Source organism: Cololabis saira, chromosome 10 (assembly GCF_033807715.1).
Source record: "Cololabis saira isolate AMF1-May2022 chromosome 10, fColSai1.1, whole genome shotgun sequence".
Classification (NCBI taxonomy): Eukaryota; Metazoa; Chordata; class Actinopteri; order Beloniformes; family Belonidae; genus Cololabis; species Cololabis saira.
Window position 1 is genome coordinate 42,681,222 of NC_084596.1, and position 24,498 is coordinate 42,705,719.

General features: G+C 43.4%; 1 protein-coding gene across 1 annotated transcript; it reads left to right on the forward strand.

The window, feature by feature from the left end:
* Positions 1-886: 886 nt before the first annotated feature.
* LOC133453102 (KN motif and ankyrin repeat domain-containing protein 2-like) lies at positions 887-17,695 on the forward strand. Its single transcript, XM_061732975.1, has 8 exons — positions 887-983; positions 3,915-5,369; positions 6,758-6,830; positions 9,445-9,529; positions 11,030-11,249; positions 11,329-11,471; positions 14,401-14,601; positions 17,229-17,695. The coding sequence occupies exons 2-8, from the start codon at positions 3,935-3,937 to the stop codon at positions 17,319-17,321; spliced, it is 2,250 nt and encodes a 749-aa protein (XP_061588959.1). The 5' UTR covers positions 887-983; positions 3,915-3,934; the 3' UTR covers positions 17,322-17,695.
* The last annotated feature ends 6,803 nt before the right edge of the window (positions 17,696-24,498 follow it).

The following is a 24,498-nucleotide window of genomic DNA, read 5'->3' on the forward strand; positions in this document are numbered from 1 at the left end:
GCACAATTCAATACAACAATTCAAGGTTATTCAAAGTGCTTTACATCAACATTAAAAGCGGCAAGACACAATTAAACAATAAATAACAAATAAAATGATAAGAAAAGAGGTAAAATAATAAAAAGCACCAGTTGTTAAAAAGTAAGGGCAGTAGATCCAGCAGGTACATCTCATTCTGACAATGGCAAGAATTACGTTTCTATACGGTCAAAACTAGTGGTGGGGAAAAAAATCGATATTGCAATATATTGTTGCGCTCTCTGTCACAATAAATATCGATATTTTACTACAACACACATGATGGATTTACGCGGTTGTCACTGCACTATTGTTCATGCACTTTAATGTGTCCAGCTGTTCAGTGATTACATTTACAAGCCCAGCAGGCAGTGAGGAACTATGCAAAATGCACTTTCTTTGTACATTGTATGAAGTTTTGGCATTGAATAAATGCATAAGTACAGACATTTTCCTTTTCATGGGTTTTTCAGTCACATATATCGTGATATAACGTTGATGAAACTTCTGACAATATATTGAATATCGTAGATATCGTGTATCGTGATATTATCGTTATCGTGGGCCACATGTGGCCACAGTATTGAATCGTGAGTTACCCGTATCGTCCCACCCCTAGTCAAAATGTACAAAGACCGGGTCAAATACAGTATTACAAAAGTAATCTGTAACAATTTGTACGGTGAATTAAACCAATTTGACAATTCTACATCACAATGCCTGTTTCCAGGTCTTAAAAAGGTTATAATCTGCATCATAAAAAAAAAAAAAAATGTTGTTCATTTTTCCTCTTAGTAGACTTTTCTTGTCCAGCTTAAAGTCATCACTTTTTCAAATGCAGAGCACAGATGTGTGTTTGGGTGTGTCTGCAGGGCAGAGGAGGGCCGGGGTGAACCAGCAGGTGCTGACCAGCAGAGTCGGGCGGGAACGCTCCGTGATTAGGATTTTCCTTTAGAAAAATCCTGGTATGTCGGTTTTTATGGAACGCAGTCGTCTGAATGGCTTTCCTTTAGTCTGTAAAATGAAGGTATCCACGCCTGGCATGTGCTTTCACTTCACACCCACATGTACAGACTAAAGTTAGACTGGTCAGGTCGAGGGCTGGAAAGCCTCTGGTTAATATAACAGCTGGCAAAACTACACCGCACATGTTTGGATCTATAATACATGAGAGACGGAGACGTCCAAGCAGTAAAAAGGGAAACGATGATCATATCTACCTTTAATTTACAGATCTGTTGCTGGCTGCAGCTCGGCATCAAAGACAGTGATGGAGGTTCAGATTCCTAGCCGAGGGGGTGTTTGTCTGTTTACTGCATTGCTGACATTGTTTGGGGCTGCGGCTTGGTGGCTGTGGTACCTCAAGATGACAGTTAGCTGCCGCAGAGGCTGGTGGTCGGGAGACCGGAGGGGGAACGGAGAGAGGACGGCTGAAGGGGAAGGTGTAGCGAGACGAGAGCAACAACAACATTAAAAAAAAATAACAGGAAAAGATGAAATAAGAGGGAGAACAAACAATGTGCAGTTAAATACGTACAGGAAAAACAGGAAGTCAATGGCAGCTCAGAAAAAGTGAAGCAAAGATCTGACAGAAGATGCAGAGAAAGTAAGAGGCACATAGAGGGAAGGGAAGGCGGGGAGGAAAGCAGTCAGAACAAAGATTGTCTGTATTTGTGTGTGTAGGAGTGTATTTTTTGCTCTGCTGGCCATAGCTGCTCCACAAAACAGTCCCAGCCTATTTTCAGCCTCGGTCCTGGACAGCAGGGCTGTAATCAAGCGGCGATCAGGCCTGCCACTGTTGAATAATAGCTGCCTGGTGCGTGGAAGAAATGAGGCAGTGAGGCTGGGAGGAGAAACAGTCCCTGGTAGAAGAAGACAATGAAATAAGACAAGGAAAGCAGTTGAGCGTAATTGGATGTATGCATTTTTTTGCATTACATTGGGAAGGTTGATAATGGTGTGCAGGAAATATATATTGCTGTCCCCTCTGGTCACTATTAGAATAAGGCCACGTTTCCACATAGCCGGGTATTTACAAAAACGGATATTTCCCCCTCTACGTTTTGAAAGATTTGATCGTTTACACAAGATCGTTTTCAAAATCTCTTCATTTACACAAACCCGCAAAAATACGCTGTTATGGTGCTATGAGCAGCCAAACCTGCAGGGGGCAGTGTAACGAGAAGATAACGTCATGCTAGCCAATCAGAATCCTGGAAAAAAACGTCAACAAATGACACGTGTGAAGCCTGAATAATATGGTTCCACGTTAAATCGACGGCGTAGCCTACGTACGGTGGTGTCGCCGCGTACCCTACGCCGTAGGCTCTGCGTTGGTGTAACCCGGAACCATAAATCAGCCTTGACTGCCAGTTACTTCCAAGATGAACGATAGTCTTTCGTTTGGAGTGACAGAGAAGTGGAGTATTTTAAGTGTGACTTTAGAATATAAAACAAGTAAAATACAAGAAAATATTGACGGTGGCCAAACTAATTGTAAACACAGGTGTCACACATGACACTGGTGACGTTTCTGTCTCATAATGTGACGTTCTGAAGCCTAAATGTCCGTTTCCCTCCGTTTACAAGCAAACGTGAAAACAGAGTTTTTGAAAATCTCCACATTGGCCGTAATTTTCAGAAATGATGGTTTTTGGTGACTTTAAGCTTCGTTTTTGTGTAAACGAACGGACAAAACGCATGAAAACGCCACCGTTTTTGCTCCGTGTAAACGGGGCCTAAGCCTTTTAACCAAAAATATGACAACTCAACTTCAAATGGATGTGGAGGAGAAATGTAGGATGCATTTATTCATCTCTGTGACTAAAGCAAATGTTCAGCATCATATGTCTCTACACTCTCTCTTCAAAAAAATTACTTTTTTTTGCCTCCTCAAATAAATGTACAGTATTTACAGTATAATTCCCCCCATTACCCAGTATGTACTGCATACTGCATTCATGCTCAGTATGCAGCATGGTCATGTAACAGAAGCTGTGACATCTCTGAGTAGTTTCTGGTAATATCGTGGAGCAATGCCATCTGGTCTGGTTCTCAAATGCAACAAATCATGCTCACGAGAACCTTCTTTGTTATTCTCATAGATAGAAATGATCATTTGTCATCAAACCAAAAGCAAAAGAAGCAACAACAGTTTTGTTTTGCAAAAGGCATCCTGTTTTTCAAGCTCAGGACGTCTCTATGAACCTCTTGTAACATTATCCGTCAACCAAAAACAAGGTGTACACCTGCGTAGGTGGCTTTAAAATGACCCACCGTGAGCTCCTCAATAACCATTTGGTCTCCACCTCCAAACTCTCAAAAGGCAGAAATCAAAATTGAGAAGCAGAATTGTCTGAAAGGGCATGGTGTCCTCTGGTGATGCTCTTGAGGTCCTGGAAGGACCTGGAGCAGGCCTGGAGGAATCCTGCGTGCACAAAGCAGGATCTATTTTGCATTTTGCAAATGGGGCGTTTACTTCTGTGCCCACAAGCAATAAATGTAATATAACTAACATAAATTGTTCATGATTATAGTATAGTTGCACATTGTATTATGGGATACAGCATGCAAGCTAGTCTGGTTAAGTGTAGACTAGAAAATGTGTTTGGAAGTAGCACATCAACCGAATCTGTATGTTCACTGCAAAAATGATGCCTAATATTGCAAAAACTGAGTCAAAATGGTCTTATTTTAAGCAAAAAAAAATCTTTGTCAATGGAGTAAGAACATTTTTTCCTGGCTAGAATTCTTAAAACTAACAAAGTAGTCTAAAAGAGTCATTAATTATCTTTTTTTTACTTTCTCAGAAATGATCTTTTGCGGTGTACCAGTGTTGCAGCATGTGATTTCAAAGACTGGACAAACATGGCTAATTTATCGTTCACTGTTTACAGGAGATATCTCCCATCACAAGATGGCAGAGAATGGAATTAAAGGAAAGCCGCCGTACTCGGTTGAAACTCCATACGGCTTCCAAATCGATCTGGACTTCCTGAAATATGTGCACGACATCGAAAAAGGAAACACCATCAAAAGAGTTCCCATTCAGCGCCGCAGCAAGGGTCCGCGTGCCAGCACTCTGCCCAGACACCTCAGCCCTTCTGGCTACCGCCCCAGTGCCTGGGGCTCCACCGGGGCCCTGGGCCCCCGGTCCCGGCTGTCCGACGGCCAGCATCACGGCTACAGCTCCTGTGCGTACAATCACAGGGCGCCCCAGTCCCCCACGGGGCTCCACTCTCTGGCAGAAATGGAAGCCAGAATCAAGGAGTTTGACGAGCAACCTCTTGGAGAGCACATCAGGCCTCACCTCCTTCGCGCCTCCAGTTTGCCGCTTACGGTCTTGCTGAGACAGGAGACGGAGTCCACGGATGAGCGGAGCAGCCTGCGGGGTTCAAGGGATCACCTCGGGGGGAGAAACACCTCCTGCGAAGACGTCTTCTACTCGGCGGACGGCCCGCGGCCGCAGGAAAGCCACAGTCTGCTGAGGCGTCTGACCGAGGCCCTGGAGCGCGTTGGGGAGCTGGAGATGGAAATGAGGGTCATCCCTGAGCTCAGGGCACAGATCTGCATCCTCCAGGAGGAAAGAGAGAGACTCCGCCTGGGGCTGGTTCCACACATCCCTCCGTCCTCCACGGTGAACGGAACTACCGAGCCCAAAGCCTCCCGTCATTACAACAAGGTGCACGTCAAAAAGCCCCAACAGGAAACTCACATCATGTTACAGAGAAATCGAGACATCGCTCAGGGGGAGTCGAATCCCACGCACGAGTGGAAGACGAGTACGGATCTGGACGAGCTGCTGACGGTGACATCCCTGCAGGCCAAAGTGGCCGTGCTGGAGCAGAAGCTGGGCGAGACGGAGCTGGAGCTGCAGAGGGTGATGGGGCTGCTGAGGGAGCAGCGGACGGAGAGCAGGAGGAAGGATGAGAAGATAGAGCAGCTGATCAGGAACCCTGGGGAGTGGGTCCTGGCGGAGAAGGTGGTGGTGGACCAGGACGGGGATGAGACAGTGGTGAGGACCACTGAAGCAGATCACAATAAAGTGTCCTCCTTCATCTGCACAAGAACTGTTACCCCAAATGTTCAAAGATACCGACGCAGAGACTGTGAAACATCTGCTGTGTGTGTAGATACTGCTGGTGAGGGCACTGATCCTGCCGTTGCCATCCACCACATCAAGAGGATCAAGGATCTTCTGGATCAGCAATGGCAGTGTGTTTGTGGACGGGGTAAAGCAGAGGGTAGACCTCCAATGCACCCAGATCCCAAGGTCAACTCCCTGCAGCAGGAGATGATGGAGCTTGTTGACGTCCTGATGTCCCAGTACAAGCAGCAGGAACGTGGCGATGGTGAGATGATTCAGCAGCGAGGTGGTATCATTCACAGACAACCAACTATGTTGACACTATGATCACGAGAGCCACAGCTACGAAAATGTCAGTCAGAATAGTTCAATAAACACAATTATGCAATTATGAGCAAGTAAACAGAAGACTGCAGGACATAGCAGAGACGCGGTTAGCTGATTTGTATTAGTTTCATCGTAGAGTTGTATAACTTATATGGAAATAGAGGAAGGAAACTCCAATTTTTTTGCAGTAGAGGGTCTGCATTGACGTCACTTTCCCACTGGACCACGTCCCCTTACTCTCACTGAGTGGTAAAACATCAGCAAAAACAGCTGCAACTAGTGGAGAAGACGGGATAACAGCCGATTACCGGCTTAAATTAGCGTCAGTTGGACTTGACAGCGACCCGTACAGTTACCAAGAACCAGTGGTCCATGGACATTAATATTTGGTACAGTTACCAAGAACCAGTGGTCCATGGACATTAATATTTGGTACAGTTACCAAGAACCAGTGGTCCATGGGCATTAATATTTGGTACAGTTACCCCAAGAACCAGTGGTCCATGGACATTAATATTTGGCCATGAATCCAGTTTCCTGATATTTATATGTACTTAATTTCTACGCCGGGGAAATACACGAAGCAAAGCTTGAAGGGTTACAAAAGTCTTGACGCTTGGTCCTACTTCAAGGCAGGATTTGTTGTAGAAATTAAAGTGATGAGGACACCGAACTTTATGATTTGACCGTTTAACATTAGCTACCCAAAATCCAACATTACCTGATACAAAATGGGAACCACAAATCCACGTTTTGGTGCCTGGAATCCAGTTGTTTCTGTGAATTGCAGCGATCCATTTGTCTCTCTCAAGCTTATTTTTCGTCAGTCTGTAAAACAATAACTCAGATTTCTTGCTAAATCTATGAGTACAGTCGATCGCACAACAGCTCTTTCCCATTTTAGATGTTTTCCAGTTGCTCAAACTGAAAGTTTACGCTGACACTCAGTCTTTCTGCCACTCAGTCTTTCTGCCACTCAGTCTTTCTGCCACTCAGTGGGCGTAACCCGCTGTGAAGTCGCATGTGACGTCATGTGCATTCCCTCTATTCCATTTGACTTCTCAGTTTATGACTTACAAACAAAATCTAGTCAAGAAAATGTGTAAACGTTCCTTCGGTCACTATGTCCATCACTCAACAGATAGAAAAAACCGACATAACATTTTACATAGTGGGATTCGTTTCATTTACAATCCAATACAGTTAGTTTTTGTGAAGAAATGTGTGCAGAAAGAGAGGCTTTGGTCTAATATGAGTCTTATCAGGAGCAGGTCCTGCTGCCTGTACTGATTCACATCCAATCCTGTGCACTTGTCTCCCGCTTAGGCTCCAGGTCCACCGCCAAGATTGATGGATGTGTCCAGAAGCACAGAGACCTGCACTCTCTTGCTAATGAAGGGTTAGTAAATGACTTTCTCTGACTTCAGCTCTCGTTTAAGCCTTTCAGGCTGCTGCACCTCATTCAGACTGAAGGACGAACACTTTGCTCTCTGAAGTTGTCAGTTAAGGAGCATAAGTGGTGACAGACACGTCTAAAGATGACTGAGGGACAGCAGACATTTGTCTTATGGGTCCAAAGCCTTAAGTATATACTTTCCCCCCCTTTTAGGTGGGAAGGATGCATTTTTAGCTGACAATATATACCATTAAGAAAGAAATCCAGGCACTGTGTTTCATTTGATTCAACTTAGTTCTCTCAGTTACATCCACTGAAGCGTTACAAAGATCGGACCAAAACCCTTTCTGATCTTTTCGTGACACATTTGAGCTGTCGTCGTGAAGCTTTTGCCAACACTGACTGCGTTTCCATGCAGTCAATAACCCTTTTCTAACCAGAATATTAGCAATAACCCGGTTGCACACGGCCATGTAAACACCAATAACCCCTTTGAATAACCGGAATTTGCTCATATTCCGGTTTTTAAAAACCCAAATATGACCCCTGGGTTACTCCTTTTCTAACACTAATATTTGGTCATGTATAACCTAACGGGATATCCCCATCAAAAGGAACAGGAATTTGTTTTCTGCGCATGTTCTTTTCACAAGGAATCTTGGTCTTTTGAGTCCAGGAAGTTCTTATAAACACGGAGAAACGCAAGACCAGGAGGAGACTAATCACTTCATAAATGTAATGAAGGATATGAACATTTCTGCATTTGTAGACGGTAGAAAGTACCGGGATAGAAGATTTACAAGAAGGTGAGTGAAAAGTTGTGCGAAGCAGGATTTGTACAAACGATTTGTACGAACGCCAGACCAGATCAAGCTGATCTGTGAACTCCATTTTTACCACTCGTTCCCACCTTCATCCAAAGAGTCCGGGGTGCTCTGGTGGAAACAGGATGGATATGGATGGCACAGCTCCGGCTCCGTTTGCCATTTCTTCACGTTCTCGCCTTCCATTAATGAAGAAGGCGACGAGGAATAGTGTTAAGTCCTGGTGGGGGGTCAGTAACTGCAGCATGATTATCCACCATGCTGCAGTTATTGTTGTTGTGGATTTGGATACAGGAAGAAGAAGCAGAAATGATGGTAATTGCGTCATCACGTTCTCCGTGTGTCGCTGGTTTGATCCAGATATCCCAATGATTAATTACCTTGTAAACAGGGATAACCCTGTTTGCTCACGCATGGAAACACATTATTCCCAATGTTTCAGCAACCGCAATATATTGGGTCCGTTTACATGGGAATTTTAATTCCTCTTTAATTCAAAATAAAAATTAAATTAACAAATTAAACAGAATTAATTCCGAAGTAAGTGGCTGGTTTATTCCGATTTTAAATCCGAATAGAATAATTCCGCGATCATGTAAACACTCATTCCTCTTTAAATTAATTCCGGTCTTTCTTTCTGCTCGTTCCCTCGCCCGTCTGTCTCCATGATCTTATATTCCACACTGGGCTTGTTTTCCAAACAAAGTTTCAAGATGCAGCACGCAGTAAACGCTGGTCAAGAGCAGAGACCATTTATTTAATAAATAGCTTGGAGGACCTGGAAATAATTAAAGGAGGGATGGGAGGGAACATCAAAATTGGGAGTTTTTCAAAGTTGTAGCGGCTAAGTTAGTTTTTCTTCCGGTAGTTTAACTTCCGGCCCCCCCCCTATCCAATCAGAACCTTCCCAACCCCCAGACCTGTAGAGGAATTGGAGAAAGCCGATCAAACATGTTTTCCATGTAAACCTCAATTCAGAATTACTATTTCCATGTAAACTCGAAGGAAAATAGTTTAATTCGGAATTATTTAACTCGGAATAATTAATTCCGAATGAAAAAAACATCATGTAACTGTGACCATTGACCGTAACCCAAATTTTGACTGCATGTAAACATAGTCAATGAGAAAGGTGCTGCTTGTATTTCGTTCATTCTTCAATAGACGCAAAACAACTGCTGGTGTGAATCTGGTGAGCCAGGACCGTATCCACCTCTACTGAGCGGGCAGAGCCTGGCCAGGTAGATGGAGACCCCAGAAAGAGAGGAATAGACGCCAAGGGCAACCCGTACCCAGGAAGACATAGGAAACCCCTGGGAACAGGTTCAGGGCGAACAGATGGAGGGATAGTGATGCTGCAGCTGAAACTCCAGAGAAAACGAGCAAAGCAGCAGCTTGGAGAGAACAGATGGAGCTGAACTCAGGCTCAGCATTCAGGGAAAGGTGAAGGCAGGACGGACATCAGTGTCTGTTTAGGGACGCGGGCCTGGGGGGTCATAAATAATAAATAGCTGTTTTTTAATTCATCTCATGGGACTATTCCTCATTCTGTGAGTTACACTGCAAAAACAGCCTATAATATGCCATCGATTTAGTCAAATCTTCCTAAATTTAAGCAGAAATATCTTTGCCAGTGACTATCAAAATAGTGCAGAATAGTCTTCTAATAGTCTTCTCTAGTCTTCTTTTCTTGAAACTTTCTAGTGTCTCAGGAATGATGTTTTGCAGTGTAGCTCTTCTCATTTCTTCTTTTCTTCTACAAACATTTTCTCATGTTTTTTTTTCCCTTCCAGGGAAACTTTGAGCGCAGATTTTATGTCTGCTTGTCATTTACTCAAAGATCACACGGACAACATGGAAGACCTCAGTGATGACATGGTGAGCAGTCTTTAAAGCCCCTTTGGACATATATAGATTATTTATTGAGCCTACTCACATTCAGTAGCGCTACAGTGAGAAAGTCATTGATAAGAAATGTTGAACATATCAGTTCATAGCCTTTGACTTCGGCTGAGTCCAATGTCGAGTCCAATGCCGTAGTTTGAACCTTAACCTTTGTAGACAGTGTAACCTGCAGCCATCACCGAGGCATGTGATCGGGTGAATTACTTCATAGTAGTTAATTAATCTAATTAATCGCATTTTAATCTCATATCTGCTAAAGGTCCCCAAATAAAGAATTTGAATTCTAGGTCATTACAAAATTGCAGTGCATGACTAATCAGTTGAATACACTAAGAAGAGAAGATTTGAAATCCACATTTTTATTGGTGAAGTGTGTTTCATAAATGAAATTCAAAAGAAAAAACATCTTCCTGTTCAGTTGGTCGTGCATCTGTGCACGTTGGCCTGGGGGAGTGGTTTTAATATGGTTTGGTCTCCACCATTCCTCCTTGATCGTCTTCCACCATTGAAATCGGCTGCAATCAGCAGCAACACACTCTGCAATTGAGTTTTTGTCAGTTTTTCTGTCGTGGCTTTGCTCATTTGTTTCCCAGATTCTGCAAGCGTGTGTTGGTGAAGTGAGCTCACGCTAGCACTGGTACCTGTAACATTTATGGTGGAACATGTCCGGACATGTTTAGCGTTTAAAGGAGCTTGAGGCAGGATTGAGGCAGGATTTATGAAAAAAATTCGTATACGTTTTAAGTTTTCTAGTAATAATGTCAGATGAAGCGTTCCAAACCCAAAAGAATGATTCCTCTAGTGTATCTCTCCTTTGCCTTGAACAGGCTGTGTGCTGCAAAATGTGCTGCAATTCGGTCCCGAATTTCCCGCGCTGGGCTGCAGATGTGACGTCACATGACGCTGCATGCACGTTCTCCCCGTTCTCCCGTGCCGGCTTCACTGTTGGCTGCAGTACCCCCGACGGCCATCGTGGCGCTAGAGAGTCTCATTTCTTAAAAGGAGCCTCATGCTCCTTTAACTGATAATTCAGGCTGGAGCAGCTTCGCTGATAGGAAAATTATTTTTTACAAAATGTACAAATGACTGCGTTCTTGTTGATAGTCCCGTCTTCTTTCTTTTTATACATAAACCTAGCAAAGATTTGCTGAGTGGCTCCCCTGAGTCGTCCAGGTCTGTCACTGCTTTGTTAGTTTGACTAACAACGCAGGTGGGAGGTGACCTACCAAGTGGCCTACGGGTCCCTCAATGGGCCAAATCAAATGCTTGCGCATTTTGCCACTCATAATTAATTGAATTAATTTTCATAATACGTTAATTAGCAGTGTAATTAATTAAACTAATTAACACGCTAAACTGACAGCCTTACTTCATAGAGCTCCAGTGTGAGTACAAGCGTGACCAACATGGTCTCCTTCACCCAGACACGTTTCCTGCAGTGAACAAGTCCCTTCTTTTGTGCCCGTGCTGCAGAGGAAGGCGCTGGTCACGGTGTTCCAGCACTGGTTCAGCTCTGCAGCAGAAGAGGCTTCGGAGGCCTCCAGGGTGGCCGTGTACCTGAGGGAGGTCAAGAAGGCCACGCCGTCGATGCTGGCCTTCCTCATCAACCTGGCAGACGACAACGGCAACACGGTCCTGCACTACAGCGTGTCCCACTGCAACTACAGCATTGCCGGTCTGCTGCTGGACACGGGTAAACGATGAGGCGATGAGCTCTCTGAGCGAGGAAATGGTTCCGTGTGTCTGACGTTCACATCCTCTCTGTACGGCAGGCCTGAGTGACGTCAACCTTCAGAACAATGCCGGCTACACGGCGGTGATGTTGGCCTCTCTAACGGCCCCCGATGGACCTGGTGGTATGGAGGTCGTCCGCCGGCTGATGGAGCAGGGGGATGTTAACGTCCGCTCCAGCCAGGTAACACACCCTGTACAAACAACTGGAGAATCTCTGAACAACTGAAATAGAGGGTTTGTGTTGACGTCTCTTCCCCACTGGACCAGCCCCCTTACTCTCACTGAGTGGCAAAACATCAGCAAAAACAGCTGCAACTAGTGGAGAAGACGGGATAACAGCTGATTTTCAGCTTAAATTAAAGGCACTTATACTTGACAGTGACCCGTACAGTTACCCCAAGAACCAGTGGTCCATGGACATTAATATTTGGTACAGTTACCAAGAACCAGTGGTCCATGGACATTAATATTTGGTACAGTTACCAAGAACCAGTGGTCCATGGACATTAATATTTGCTACAGTTACCCCAAGAACCAGTGGTCCATGGACATTAATATTTGGTACAGTTACCCCAAGAACCAGTGGTCCATGGACATTCATATTTGGTACAGTTACCAAGAACCAGTGGTCCATGGACATTAATATTTGGTACAGTTACCAAGAACCAGTGGTCCCTGGACATTAATATTTGGTACAGTTACCAAGAACCAGTGGTCCATGGACATTAATATTTGGTACAGTTACCAAGAACCAGTGGTCCGTGGACATTAATATTTGGTACAGTTACCAAGAACCAGTGGTCCGTGGACATTAATATTTGGTACAGTTACCAAGAACCAGTGGTCCATGGACATTAATATTTGGTACAGTTACCAAGAACCAGTGGTCCATGGACATTAATATTTGGTACAGTTACCCCAAGAACCAGTGGTCCATGGACATTAATATTTGGTACAGTTACCAAGAACCAGTGGTCCGTGGACATTAATATTTGGTACAGTTACCAAGAACCAGTGGTCCATGGACATTAATATTTGGTACAGTTACCAAGAACCAGTGGTCCATGGACATTAATATTTGGCCATGAATCCAGTTTCCTGATATTTATATGTACTTAATTTCTACGCCGGGGAAATACACGAAGCAAAACTTGAAGGCTTACAAAAGTCTTGACGCTTGGTCCGACTTCAAGACAGGATTTGTTGTAGAAAGTGATGAGGACACCGAACTTTATGATTGGACCGTTTAACGTTAGCTACCCAAAAATCCAACATTACCTGATACAAAATGGGAACCACAAATCCACGTTTCGGTGCCTGGAATCCAGTTGTTTCTGTGAATTGCAGCGATCCATTTGTCTTTCTTAAGCTTATTTTTCGGCAGTCTGTAAAACGATAACTGAAATTTCTTGCTAAATCTATGAGTACAGTCGATCGCACAACAGCTCTTTCCCATTTTAGATGTTTTCCAGTTGCTCAAACTGAAAGTTTACGCTGCCACTCAGTCTTTCTGTCACTCAGTCTTTCTGACACTCAGTCTTTCTGACACTCAGTCTTTCTGACACTCAGTGGGCGTAACCCGCTGTGAAGTCGCATCTGTGACGTCATGCGCATTCCCTCTTTTAGTCTGGTTATCTCAAACCAGCCTTTTTATTGGGAACATTTTTGAAAAGTTAAAAAATTGAAAAGTTCATGAGCTGCCTTTTAAAGATCTCTCAGATAGAAATTAAAAGAATCTCCAGCACAAATACTACTCTTTCTATTTCTATATTGTATTACTGTAGCTGGGAATTAAGTACTCACGCTAGACTCATGCTAGACTCACGCTGGACTCACGCTAGACTCACGCTAGACTCACGCTAGACTCACGCTAGACTCACGCTGGACTCACGCTAGACTCACGCTAGACTCACGCTAGACTCACGCTAGACTCACGCTGGACTCACGCTAGACTCACGCTGGACTCACGCTAGACTCACGCTAGACTCACGCTGGACTCACGCTAGACTCACGCTAGACTCACGCTAGACTCACGCTAGACTCACGCTAGACTCACGCTGGACTCACGCTGGACTCACGCTAGACTCACGCTGGACTCACGCTGGACTCACGCTGGACTCACGCTGGACTCACGCTGGACTCACGCTAGACTCACGCTAGACTCACGCTAGACTCACGCTGGACTCACGCTGGACTCACGCTGGACTCACGCTGGACTCACGCTGGACTCACGCTAGACTCACGCTAGACTCACGCTGGACTCACGCTAGACTCACGCTAGACTCACGCTGGACTCACGCTAGACTCACGCTAGACTCACGCTAGACTCACGCTGGACTCACGCTAGACTCACGCTGGACTCACGCTAGACTCACGCTGGACTCACGCTAGACTCACGCTAGACTCACGCTAGACTCACGCTAGACTCACGCTGGACTCACGCTAGACTCACGCTAGACTCACGCTGGACTCACGCTGGACTCACGCTAGACTCACGCTAGACTCACGCTGGACTCACGCTAGACTCATGCTAGACTCACGCTAGACTCACGCTGGACTCACGCTAGACTCACGCTAGACTCACGCTGGACTCACGCTGGACTCACGCTAGACTCACGCTGGACTCACGCTGGACTCACGCTAGACTCACGCTGGACTCACGCTAGACTCACGCTAGACTCACGCTAGACTCACGCTGGACTCACGCTGGACTCACGCTAGACTCACGCTGGACTCACGCTAGACTCACGCTGGACTCACGCTAGACTCACGCTGGACTCACGCTGGACTCACGCTAGACTCACGCTAGACTCACGCTGGACTCACGCTAGACTCACGCTGGACTCACGCTAGACTCACGCTGGACTCACGCTAGACTCACGCTAGACTCACGCTGGACTCACGCTAGACTCACGCTAGACTCACGCTGGACTCACGCTAGACTCACGCTGGACTCACGCTAGACTCACGCTGGACTCACGCTGGACTCACGCTAGACTCACGCTAGACTCACGCTAGACTCACGCTAGACTCACGCTAGACTCACGCTAGTACGTGTGTTTGTGCGTTTTAATGCCCCAGCCTCCGTTTTACTGTCTCTCTCACCGCAGACAGGCCAGACTGCTCTACACTTGGCGGTGCGACACGGGCGAGTGGTCATGGTCCGCCTGCTGCTGAGCTGCGGGGCAGACGCTAACGTCCAGGACAGCCAGGGGACAACGGCCCTCATGTTTGCCTCCGAGAGAGGCCACACACACATCGCAAGACTGCTGCTGGAAAGAAGCCAGAGCGACCTGATGCTCACCGACAAGGTAACACGGCAACGAGTTCACAGTAAAACCCAAACCAAACATCCTTCTCTGAGCTGTGAGCAACTGTCTTGCGGTAGAAAGATTACACCAAAAAGTTGCGATTACATGCACTAAGCACTGAAACAGATTCTGATTTGCATGACTGTTTCTCAGGTTGCCTGCCATTACAGGTGGCAGGCAACAGTAATGGCACTTTTCCACTAGTTCCTACTCAGCCCCGCTCGCCTCCACTCGGTTTGCCGCTTTTCCACTAGGGGTCTAACGTGCCGAGTAGATACTTTTCTGTATCTATTCTGCCGAGGTTCTAAGCTGCTGAGTGGGCTGTATCTGACATCATCACACTACAGGCCACCGATTGGTCGGGGGGTTGGAGTCAGACGTCTGAGTCAGGAGGAGGAAATCAGAGAAAGAGACTCTGACGGATTCTAGTTCATTTTATTCAACAGGCAATGGCAGCAAAAGTCTGTTTCATGATCCAACTCTGAGGTGCAGATGTTCATAAACCTGGTGCTGAGGAGAGAATTAAAAAGGGATCTAGACGGAGATAAGGAACAACCAGATCTACCAGGAGCTCTGTCTCTTCATAGCTGCTCACGGCTCCAGCTGACTTTTCAGCAGCGCAGAGACAAACTAAAAAAATTAAAAAGTGTCGCTGCTTGAAGCTTCTCTCGCTCTCATTTTGTAACTTGATATTGAACACAAGCCACAGATCCAGCAGCACATCTATCATCTCCTCCAGGTTCTACATCTTTAGTCTTCTTCGTTTAGATCACACAATCAAATACGTCACAGCAGCTTCACTCCAACCTCCAACTTCTGCTCCAGGTGCTGAATTGTTATGGAAAAGAAACCAGGCCAAATTGAGTCGAGCCGAGTAGGTGCTAGTGGAAAAGTACCATAAGACGAGTCCCTCTGGACTACAGTTGGGTATTGATAAGATTTTTACCCTTCCAATTCCATTTTCGATTCTGCTTAACAATTTGGTTCCCTTATCGGTTCTCATTTGGAAAAAGGGTGACTTTGGCATGCTGGGTGCGCAAATGTTTTTGCATGTTGGTAGTATTTCCTCCCTCTGACAAAATATCCACTTGCCAAGTATTGCAAGTTGCCCTGTTTTCATCTTTTTTACTGAAATGTAACCAGACTTTTGAGCGTTTGTGATGCTTGGGCGCCATGTTTACTATTGACTGCTACGTAACGTAAGCTACACTACGTAGGCTATGCTACGTAAGCTATGCACCATGTGTAAGTTACACAACTTGCATGATGACGTCATTCGTGCCCATTGATTCAAAAAGGGAACTGTTTGCACGATATGCAAACGGTTCCAGGGCATTGAAACACTGGGAATCGGTCCTTGTTCTCACTTCCTACTCTGGACTAAGACGAGCTACTCTGCTAACTGTTGCTAACTTGAAGCGTGTGAAGGGAGGAAAAGAGCAGAGAACAGGGTGGAAATGTATATTTTGACAGTTTACCTTAAACGTAGACTTTGTTGACGGCAAAGAGCCTCAGACACGAAACCCCATTAATGTAATTACAGCAGATGAATCGATCCATACACCTGCAATCACCTGGTTGGGGGTCATGGGGGGAGTCAATAATGACCTCACCATTTTAACATTTTTAAAGCAGAAAGGTATTACACTGCTGTGCAGAGGTGGGTAGAGGAGCCAAAAATTTTACTCAGGTAAAAGTACGGTTGCTTCAGAATAATATGACTCAAGTAGAAGTAAAAAGTAGTTAACCAATTAATTACTTGAGTAAAAGTAAAAAAGTACTTGGTGAAAAAACTACTCAAGTACTGAGTAACTGTTGTAACGTCTGATTTATTTTTTTAACACAACCATTCAAACAGACAAAAGTACAAAATAATCATCTTCAGGCAAATTAAATCAATAAAATAATAAAATTAATTAAAATTAATAAAAAAAGCTTACATTAAAATAATCGTAAAGTAAATTCAAGTACTTTAATAAATAATAAAATAAATGAAATAACAGAATAAAAAAATAAATTAAGCACAAGTAGCACAAAATTTCAAGCCTTTGTACTTTTTTTTTTAAACAGAACTAGAACAAGCCCATGAACTCATAGAAACTCTGTGTGTGTTTGAGTCTGTGTAAATGTGACAAAACATGCAAAAACAAACATTTTTCCCAAAGAATCACCCAGTGATGTCATGAGATTGACACGTACGTGGATAAAAGGGATAAAAGAAAAGTAACAGCTCAACGTAGCCTAATGTAGCGGAGTAAGAGGAACAGTTTTTTCTTCACAAATCTACTCAAGTAAAAGTAAAAAGTATAGTGATCCAAAACTACTCCTAAAAGTACAAAATTTCCCAAAACTTACTCAAGTAAATGTAACGGAGTAAATGTAACTCGTTACTACCACCTCTGCTGCTGTGATGCAGTGATAATGTTTACTTTGTTCAGGATCTGGCTCAAACATGTTCATATCGTACTGAAAATGTCAACCTTCTGCAGAAACGTAGCGTTTTACCCGATTCACCGTTGACACAATCAAGCAAATGCATTATGTTAATGCGGTGCTGGTTTGGTCTGAGCTGAAGTCGTGTACGAAGCTTTGCCATTAAAACATCTTTGTTCTGTCCTTTCTCCCAGAGGGGTCAAACTGCGCTCTCAATCGCCATGCAGGGTTCCCACGCCGACACGGTGGCCCTGCTGCAGGCCCACGCTAAAGCCAGAGCTCTCTAAACTGGAAGATCTGCTGTCCTTTCTGTCTCAGCCACTTCGCAACAGCGCCACTTTAGAGGTTGACTTTTCTGAACTCTGGATTGCTGCTAAGATTAGCTCTTGGTTAGGACGTTAATGCTTTGGATGATTGTTGGCTGTTGATGCACTAAACAGTGAATGTGGAGATTTTGTTGATGTTTCAGTTATCTCTAATATTTGCACGTATACTTCACAGCTCATCTCCATGTAATACGGAAGTGTATTAGGGCCAGGCAGGAGAAAAATAAAAATAATATTTTAGAGGAAGAAGATTTTTTTTTCATAATGCACTTCGAGGAAAAAGTTGAAATGTTGAGAAAAAAGTTGAAATGTAGAGATTAATGTCGAAGTACAATTTTGACTTTATTCACTAAATTGTATTTCAACTTTATTCTCGAAATTTTGACTTTATTCATGAAATTTCGACTTTTTTCTTGAAATTGTATTTCAACATTAATCTCGACATTTCGACTTTTTTCTGGAAATTGTATTTCAACATCAATCTCGACATTTTGACTTTTTTCTGGAAATTGTATTTCAACATTAATCACGACATTTCGACTTTATTCTTGAAATTGTATTTCAACATTAATCTCGACATTTCTACTTTTTTCTCGACATTTCTACTTTTTTCTCAAAGTGCACAATAAAAAAAATCTTCCCCTCTCAAATATTTTTTCTCCTGCATGGCCCTAATACTCTTCCGTAATGTAATGCTACTATGCAAAGGAAAGCATATTTATTGTAAAAGTATTAATGCGTGTATATACATATATATCAAAACTATATCTATTTTAAGAGAAATTCATGCAATTAAGAGTTTGTAGTACTTTTGCTGAAACGAAGTATCATTTTGAAAACTTCTTTATCTGAACCTGCATATCAACCACATAAAAGGCAGATTTTGTTGCCAGATACCAACCTGTTGATATAATGCATTAATTATTGCTATTCAATGTATGTACTGTGTGACCTTTAATAAAAAAGATGACAGAAAACTGAAGATGTTGCTTTTTTAAATGGACTCAGGTGTAATGATGCAGGTGACCAGCAGGTGGCCCAGTTCCTCCACGCCAGCACCACAGACAAATTAATCACTGTACAAAACAATCATTACAGGAATAGACTATTTTCAAATAAGCATGTCTAAGGGATTACATTTAATCCCTTCCAAGTGTGACATGGAATCATAAACGGCCACAGATGTGTGTTAATTGTTCCCCTGTGATGGACGTGATGAGATCCAGCGGCGATCCAGCGGTGAGACAGCTGTGATGGCTCAGCCAGTTGTGAAGGCAGGTATGTTTGCTCTTTGTTCCTCTAGGAAACACTGAGGGGGAAAGGGTTAGATGAACTGCAAAGACTCGTCTCTGTGACACAAGACAAAGAGGATTTGGGAGCAGAGATGAGGAAAGATGCAGGATTTGTGTCTGACAGGCCAGAGCCATCTCATTTCCCCTGAGGATTTCGTGCAGCCGCGCTTGGCTGTCCCGCTGGAATGATCTGGTGTAAAAGGAGACATAAGCCCCTTTCACACAGAGATTCCGCAATATTGGTGTAAAGAAGTCCTGCCAATACGCCGCCTTTGTTGGTTCACACAGAACCATACAACGCCGGCATAACGCCGCTCCCGTCTGTAAATTCACACAGCATGCCGGCGTTCCGCAATCAGAGGCGTGACGACAGCGTCAGCGCTGGCCCCGGCTGGCCCCGGCATGCCGGCTGTGTCATTCACACAGACCCCGTTTCGGCTCTGTGACTACCTCCGCTGCCGGCTTATTGGTGGGGCCACTTGGCCCCCCCATTCCGCCTCCGTGACTTTCACACAGAACAGCGAGGCGGCTTAAAGGCGCAACGTTCCCGCCTCGAACTGGCTGTGTGAAAGGGGCTATAGATGGACTCGGCCTCTTTTCTATTACTCAAGTTGTCACAGACGGGATCCACACACAAACATGACAACAATAAAACAAGAGAAACTCCATCAACAGGCACTTTCTGCAGAGCAACACAATGGAGATGTCTGGTAAATTATCATCTTCTAGAGAACAGCATGTGTATGTCCACAGGACAAAAATAAGACCAAATCAGGCCCCAGTGTCACAGTGAATAAAGAGGCCGGTCTCAGCGGTGATCACCGGTGACACCTCCTCTGTCTCTAGTGGCACCAGCCAAACAAAATAAAACATAAAAACCTTAATGGGGCTCGGTCCTACAAGGAGGCTGAGTTTAAAAACATGTCCCCGTCTTCACTTTAATCATATGTCTGCAGCGGTTTTTCTGTCTCCTGATTAATCGTCTGGTCCATCGACGGAGGGGGCCATGTGATTATGTGCTGTTCAGCGAGGGCTTTTATTTCTGCACCACAGGTTTGCTGCAGCTACAGTCTGCAGGGAGTAAAATGAAGAAAACAAACTCAAAACCGATCATTTTTGTGCTTTTTGCTGCTTCAGCATGCATAACATCACAAAAACCCCTCAGCCCTCTTCTGTCTGGGGGTTTGCTGGTGGATCCACGTTTACAGAGACTGTAAAAACTCCCCGAGACGCTTCACAGATCACACAGCGGATCCAGTGGTGAGAACCAGGATCCAGGATTGAGAAAAAGGTTTTCGCTTAATCATCGTAGATTGTTCAGAAAAAGAACGACCAATGAAACTGATTGAAGAAATAAACTCATAAACTAACAATTGTGGGTGATACGGCAGCAGCAGACACAAAGAATCAGACGGGTCTCATTAAGGCAAGGCAAGTTTATTTGTATAGCACAATTCAACACAAGGTTATTCAAGGTTATGCAAGACAATTAAACAGTAAATAACAAATAAAATGAAATAAAAAGATCAGAAAAGAGGTAAAATAATAAAAAGCACAAGTTGTTACAGTTTTTCACAGTTGCTAATACCCAAAAAGCAAAAATTTGGCACAATTTGCACAACCTTCACTTCATGTACCAATTGCTCGACCCAAGTTGGTACTACTTCACACTCCCTTATCTGCATTAGAGTCTGACTTTCCTTCTTTACACTCTGATGTCAATTACAAATCACCTTGCTGTCAAAACACTACACACAATTTTCGGTTGTTGCACACAGTTCTCAAATAAAATCTCAAAGCATCAAACTACAACACACAAATATTCAAATCTCTAAACTTTCAGGTCTGTTGAGCAATTTGCAATCAGGACTGCAGTATAAAATGTATGACACCGCAATGGAGGTGAATGAGTACATTTTCATTGATGAGGTTGGGTTCAACCTCGTGAAGAAGAGGCGCCGGGGCAGAAATGTCATTGGCCAGCGGGCTATTGTTGAGGTCCCCGGCCAGCGTGGTGGCAACATCACGATGTCTGCGGCCATGAATCATCATGGCATCCTCCATCATCATGCCCACCTAGGGGCCTATACAGTTTTTTACGATTGTTTACACACTAAAATAAAAATTTCCACACAATTTGCGAAATTCTACTCCAAGGAGCAAAACATCTCCACAGATTTGCACAACATTACACACAATGTCTGCTTCACCCTTTTTGCAAAACATTACACACAGTTATTTGTAAAACTCTACACACATTTTCACACCTTAGACACAGATAAGGATTGTGAGGTTACTTTCTTGTCATTACAAAGCCCCGGATTGCCAATGACCACACTCATGAACAAATTGGATAAACACATCCACCAGGTGTGGAAGCACACATGTGCAAAATTGAAAACGCAGCACTCAGGTGTGCTATAAAAGGCAGCAGGTGAGTTGTCTTCAACAAAAATGGAAGGAGTTATAAGAAGAAGAAGAAGAGTGAGAATGAGAGGGGGAGCTCAAAGAGGAGATGAAGGAGGTAGAGGAAGAGGAGAAGGAGGTAGAGGAGGAGGCCCAGGTAGAGGAAGAGGAGAAGAAGGACTTGAAGAGTTGATATAACCTGAACAAAGAAGACGAGGAACAAATTTGACTCTTGAAATCCGTGCAACACTTATTGACCATGTCATCAACCATGGACTGACACTGATGGAAGCTGGACAAAGAGTTCAACCTAATCTCAGCAAAAATACTGTTGCGTTAGTAATTCGGACATTTCGTTGAGAAAACAGGTAAGCTAACCACACTGTACATTGAAACTGAATCTTTCTATACTTATCATCAATATTGTTTACTATGACATTTGACAGTAGGCTGCATGTGTATTTTTTTAGATATATATTTTTTTTTACATAGGATTGAGGGTCGAGGACACCAAGGTGGAAGGCGCCCTATGTTCACTCGTGCACAAGAGGCTGCCATTGTGAACATGGTTTTGACCAATAATTGTATTGTAATTGTATTGTGCCTTGCCAATGAAGACATAGCCTGTGATGTGGATGAAATCTTATGGCCTCATCCAGCCAGACGGAGAGATGATGAATAGTTACAGTATTCTTTTTGCTTTTGCAGTAGTTTTTTTTTTTCAGAGTCAAAGTGTATGTACTTCATGCAGTAATTTTTATTTGTTTACGGATTGTATTTGTTTCATTGATTTCATTGTTGGTTGATTACTGTAACTGATTATGGTAAGAAATACTGTAAGTATTGAAATAAATACTTGAAATATTCAGTCTGCAGCATCAGTGTTGTGCAGTGCTTGGTAAGTTTATAGTAGGCCTATTTGTGTACATTCTCCCTATATCTCAAACTAATCATGAAGAATGTTTGTCACTATTTTTTTTTACATCTAAATTATCCCTTACATAACAATGTCTGGCCAAAAATCTAGCACATGCTATTTCTTAAAATTAGTTTTTTTACAAATGTGTTTTTTATTTATCACAGCAGTGTGAAACTGGCTGCAATAATGTCTGATCATTGAGGACTGTGTTGGTTAAATGAAAACGAATAACATTTTCACAAATAAGTGTATATGTTTTGACTGAAGTTTGTATGTTTTGACTAAAGTGTGTCATTTTGCAAACAATCTAGGACTTATACAAATTGAGTGTTGTGTTTGGATAATTGTGATTATATTTTGAAAAAAAGAACCCAGTTTTCAAAATAGCGTGTAAACAATTGAAAAAAACTGTAATACTGCCCGTCTCCTTGCCTTCCTGGATGGCCTGCATGACCTGCTAATACCACCTGGTCGGATGGATGTCCCACATCGGATCCATTATATTGTCATCTGGGACAATGTCAGTTTCCATAGGGCTGCTCTAGTGCGTGGGTGGTTCCAGGACTCTATTTCTTCCACCTTACTTCTCCCACTGCTCCAGGCCATGGAGGAGGCTTGTGGCGACGTAAGTGTGGAGGCCTGTCAGGGCCTCATTCGCCACTCAAGGCGATTCTTCCAACGCTGCCTAGACAGGGAGCACATTGCCTGTGATGTCGATGATTCCCTCTGGCCTGTCAGGAACCGGAGACATGATGGCTAATTTTTTATGTTTTATGTTTGACTATACAAAAGTAGGCCTACAGACATTTTACAAAAGGAGAAAAAGCACGTTTTCCAAAGTCATTGTCATTCATATGGTGTGTTCTGTTTCTATAATTGTGTTTTCAGTTTTGCACCTAAGTGTGCTGTAAATGCTTGGTAGTGTGCAGACAAATGCTTAGTTGTGTGTACTCAATGAATGGTATGTGTGTGTCATTTGAAAAAATGGCTGTGTGTACCAAATGAAGACACGAGTTCATTTTGTGAACAGGTAAGAGATTTGATGGCAAAGAGTAATCTTGCAAAGGGAGTGTCAGGTTTAGCATTTTGTGTGTGAGGTTTTCAGATCTGTGTGTTCAGTTTGAAAAAAGCTGTTATTGTTTTGAGAAATGGGTGTTAACAGTTGTGAAAAACTGTAACTGTTCCCAAAATGGAGCTCATGTTTTCATTTGGTACACACAGCCATATTTTCAAATGATACACACATACCATTCATTTGGTACACACAACTAAGCATTTACTGCACACACACCAAGCATTCACAGCACAATGAAGTGCAAAACTGAAAACACAATCATAGAAATGGAACACACATGGATGTCAATGACTATTGAGAATAATCAATTTATCTTTTTGGAAGATTACTGTGTAGGCCTACTTTTGTCATAGTCAAACATAAAACAGCACAAACATATGCAGCCAAAAAATGTTTTATTTATTTTTCTTTTATACATTTTTGGACGTAAATGTACTGTGAACTGGCCTGCTCAAACCCCCCCTCCACCATGTCCTCCTCTTCCTCTCCCTCCTCCTCCACCTTGATCTTCTCCTTGTCCTCCGCCTCCTTCTCTCTGTCTACCTACTCCTCTATGTCGTCCTCCTCTCACTCTCAACCCTCTTCTTCTCTGGTTCTCCATTGTTCACCAAACAAAACATTGCTCTCAAGGCCCTTTGATAGTGCAGTCCTGATTGCAAATGGCTCACCAGACGTGGATGTTTTGAGATTTGACTATGTGTGTGTTGTAGATTGATGCTTTGTGATTTTATGTGAGAAGTGTGTGCAACGACTGAACACTGAGTGTAGTGTTTTGACAACAAGGTGTGTTGTAGGTTGATGCTTTGAGATTTGATGTGATAAGTGTGTCCAACAACTAAACACTGTGTGTAGTGTTTTGACAACAAGGTTGTGTGAAATTGACAACAGAGTGTAAAGAAGGAAAGTCAGAGTCTAATGCAGATAAGGGAGTGTGATGTAGTGTAAATTGTGTTGATTGATTAGGTACTTAAAGTGATGGTTGTGCAAATTGTGCCAAGTTTTCGTTTTTTGTGTGTTAACAATTGTGAAAAACTGTAAGAGATTTGATGGAAAAGAGTCTTCCTGGAGAAGAAGTGACAGGGTTTAGCATTTTGTGTGTGATGTTTTCAGTTTTGTGTGTGCAGTTTTGAGAATGCCGTTAGGTTGTGAAAAACGTGTGTTAGCAATTGTGAAAAACTGTAATGGCAGGGAATCAAGTATTCAGGGATGTAACCTAGTGTATAGTTGATGGACACTCCATCCATAGATATAAAACAGTGGATGTCACAGCCTTTTGGCATGGCAAGTCATCTTGATGCATATTTCCTGTTTTTTCAGTCACTCAACATGTTTTACCTCCACCTGCTGGATAATGTGCTTATTGCATTGTCACCAATTGATGTTCAGTCCAGCAGTGCTATTTATGGATGAAAATGGTGATAATACTGTTGGCCCCTGAAGATTACA

Coding starts and splice junctions, on each gene's coding strand:
- LOC133453102 (XM_061732975.1), top strand. CDS start 3,935: ATGGCAGAGAATGGAATTAAAGGAAAGCCGCCGTACTCGGTTGAAACT. Junction 11,250..11,328: donor CGGTCTGCTGCTGGACACGG/GTAAACGATGAG, acceptor TCTGTACGGCAG/GCCTGAGTGACGTCAACCTT. Junction 11,472..14,400: donor TTAACGTCCGCTCCAGCCAG/GTAACACACCCT, acceptor CTCTCACCGCAG/ACAGGCCAGACTGCTCTACA.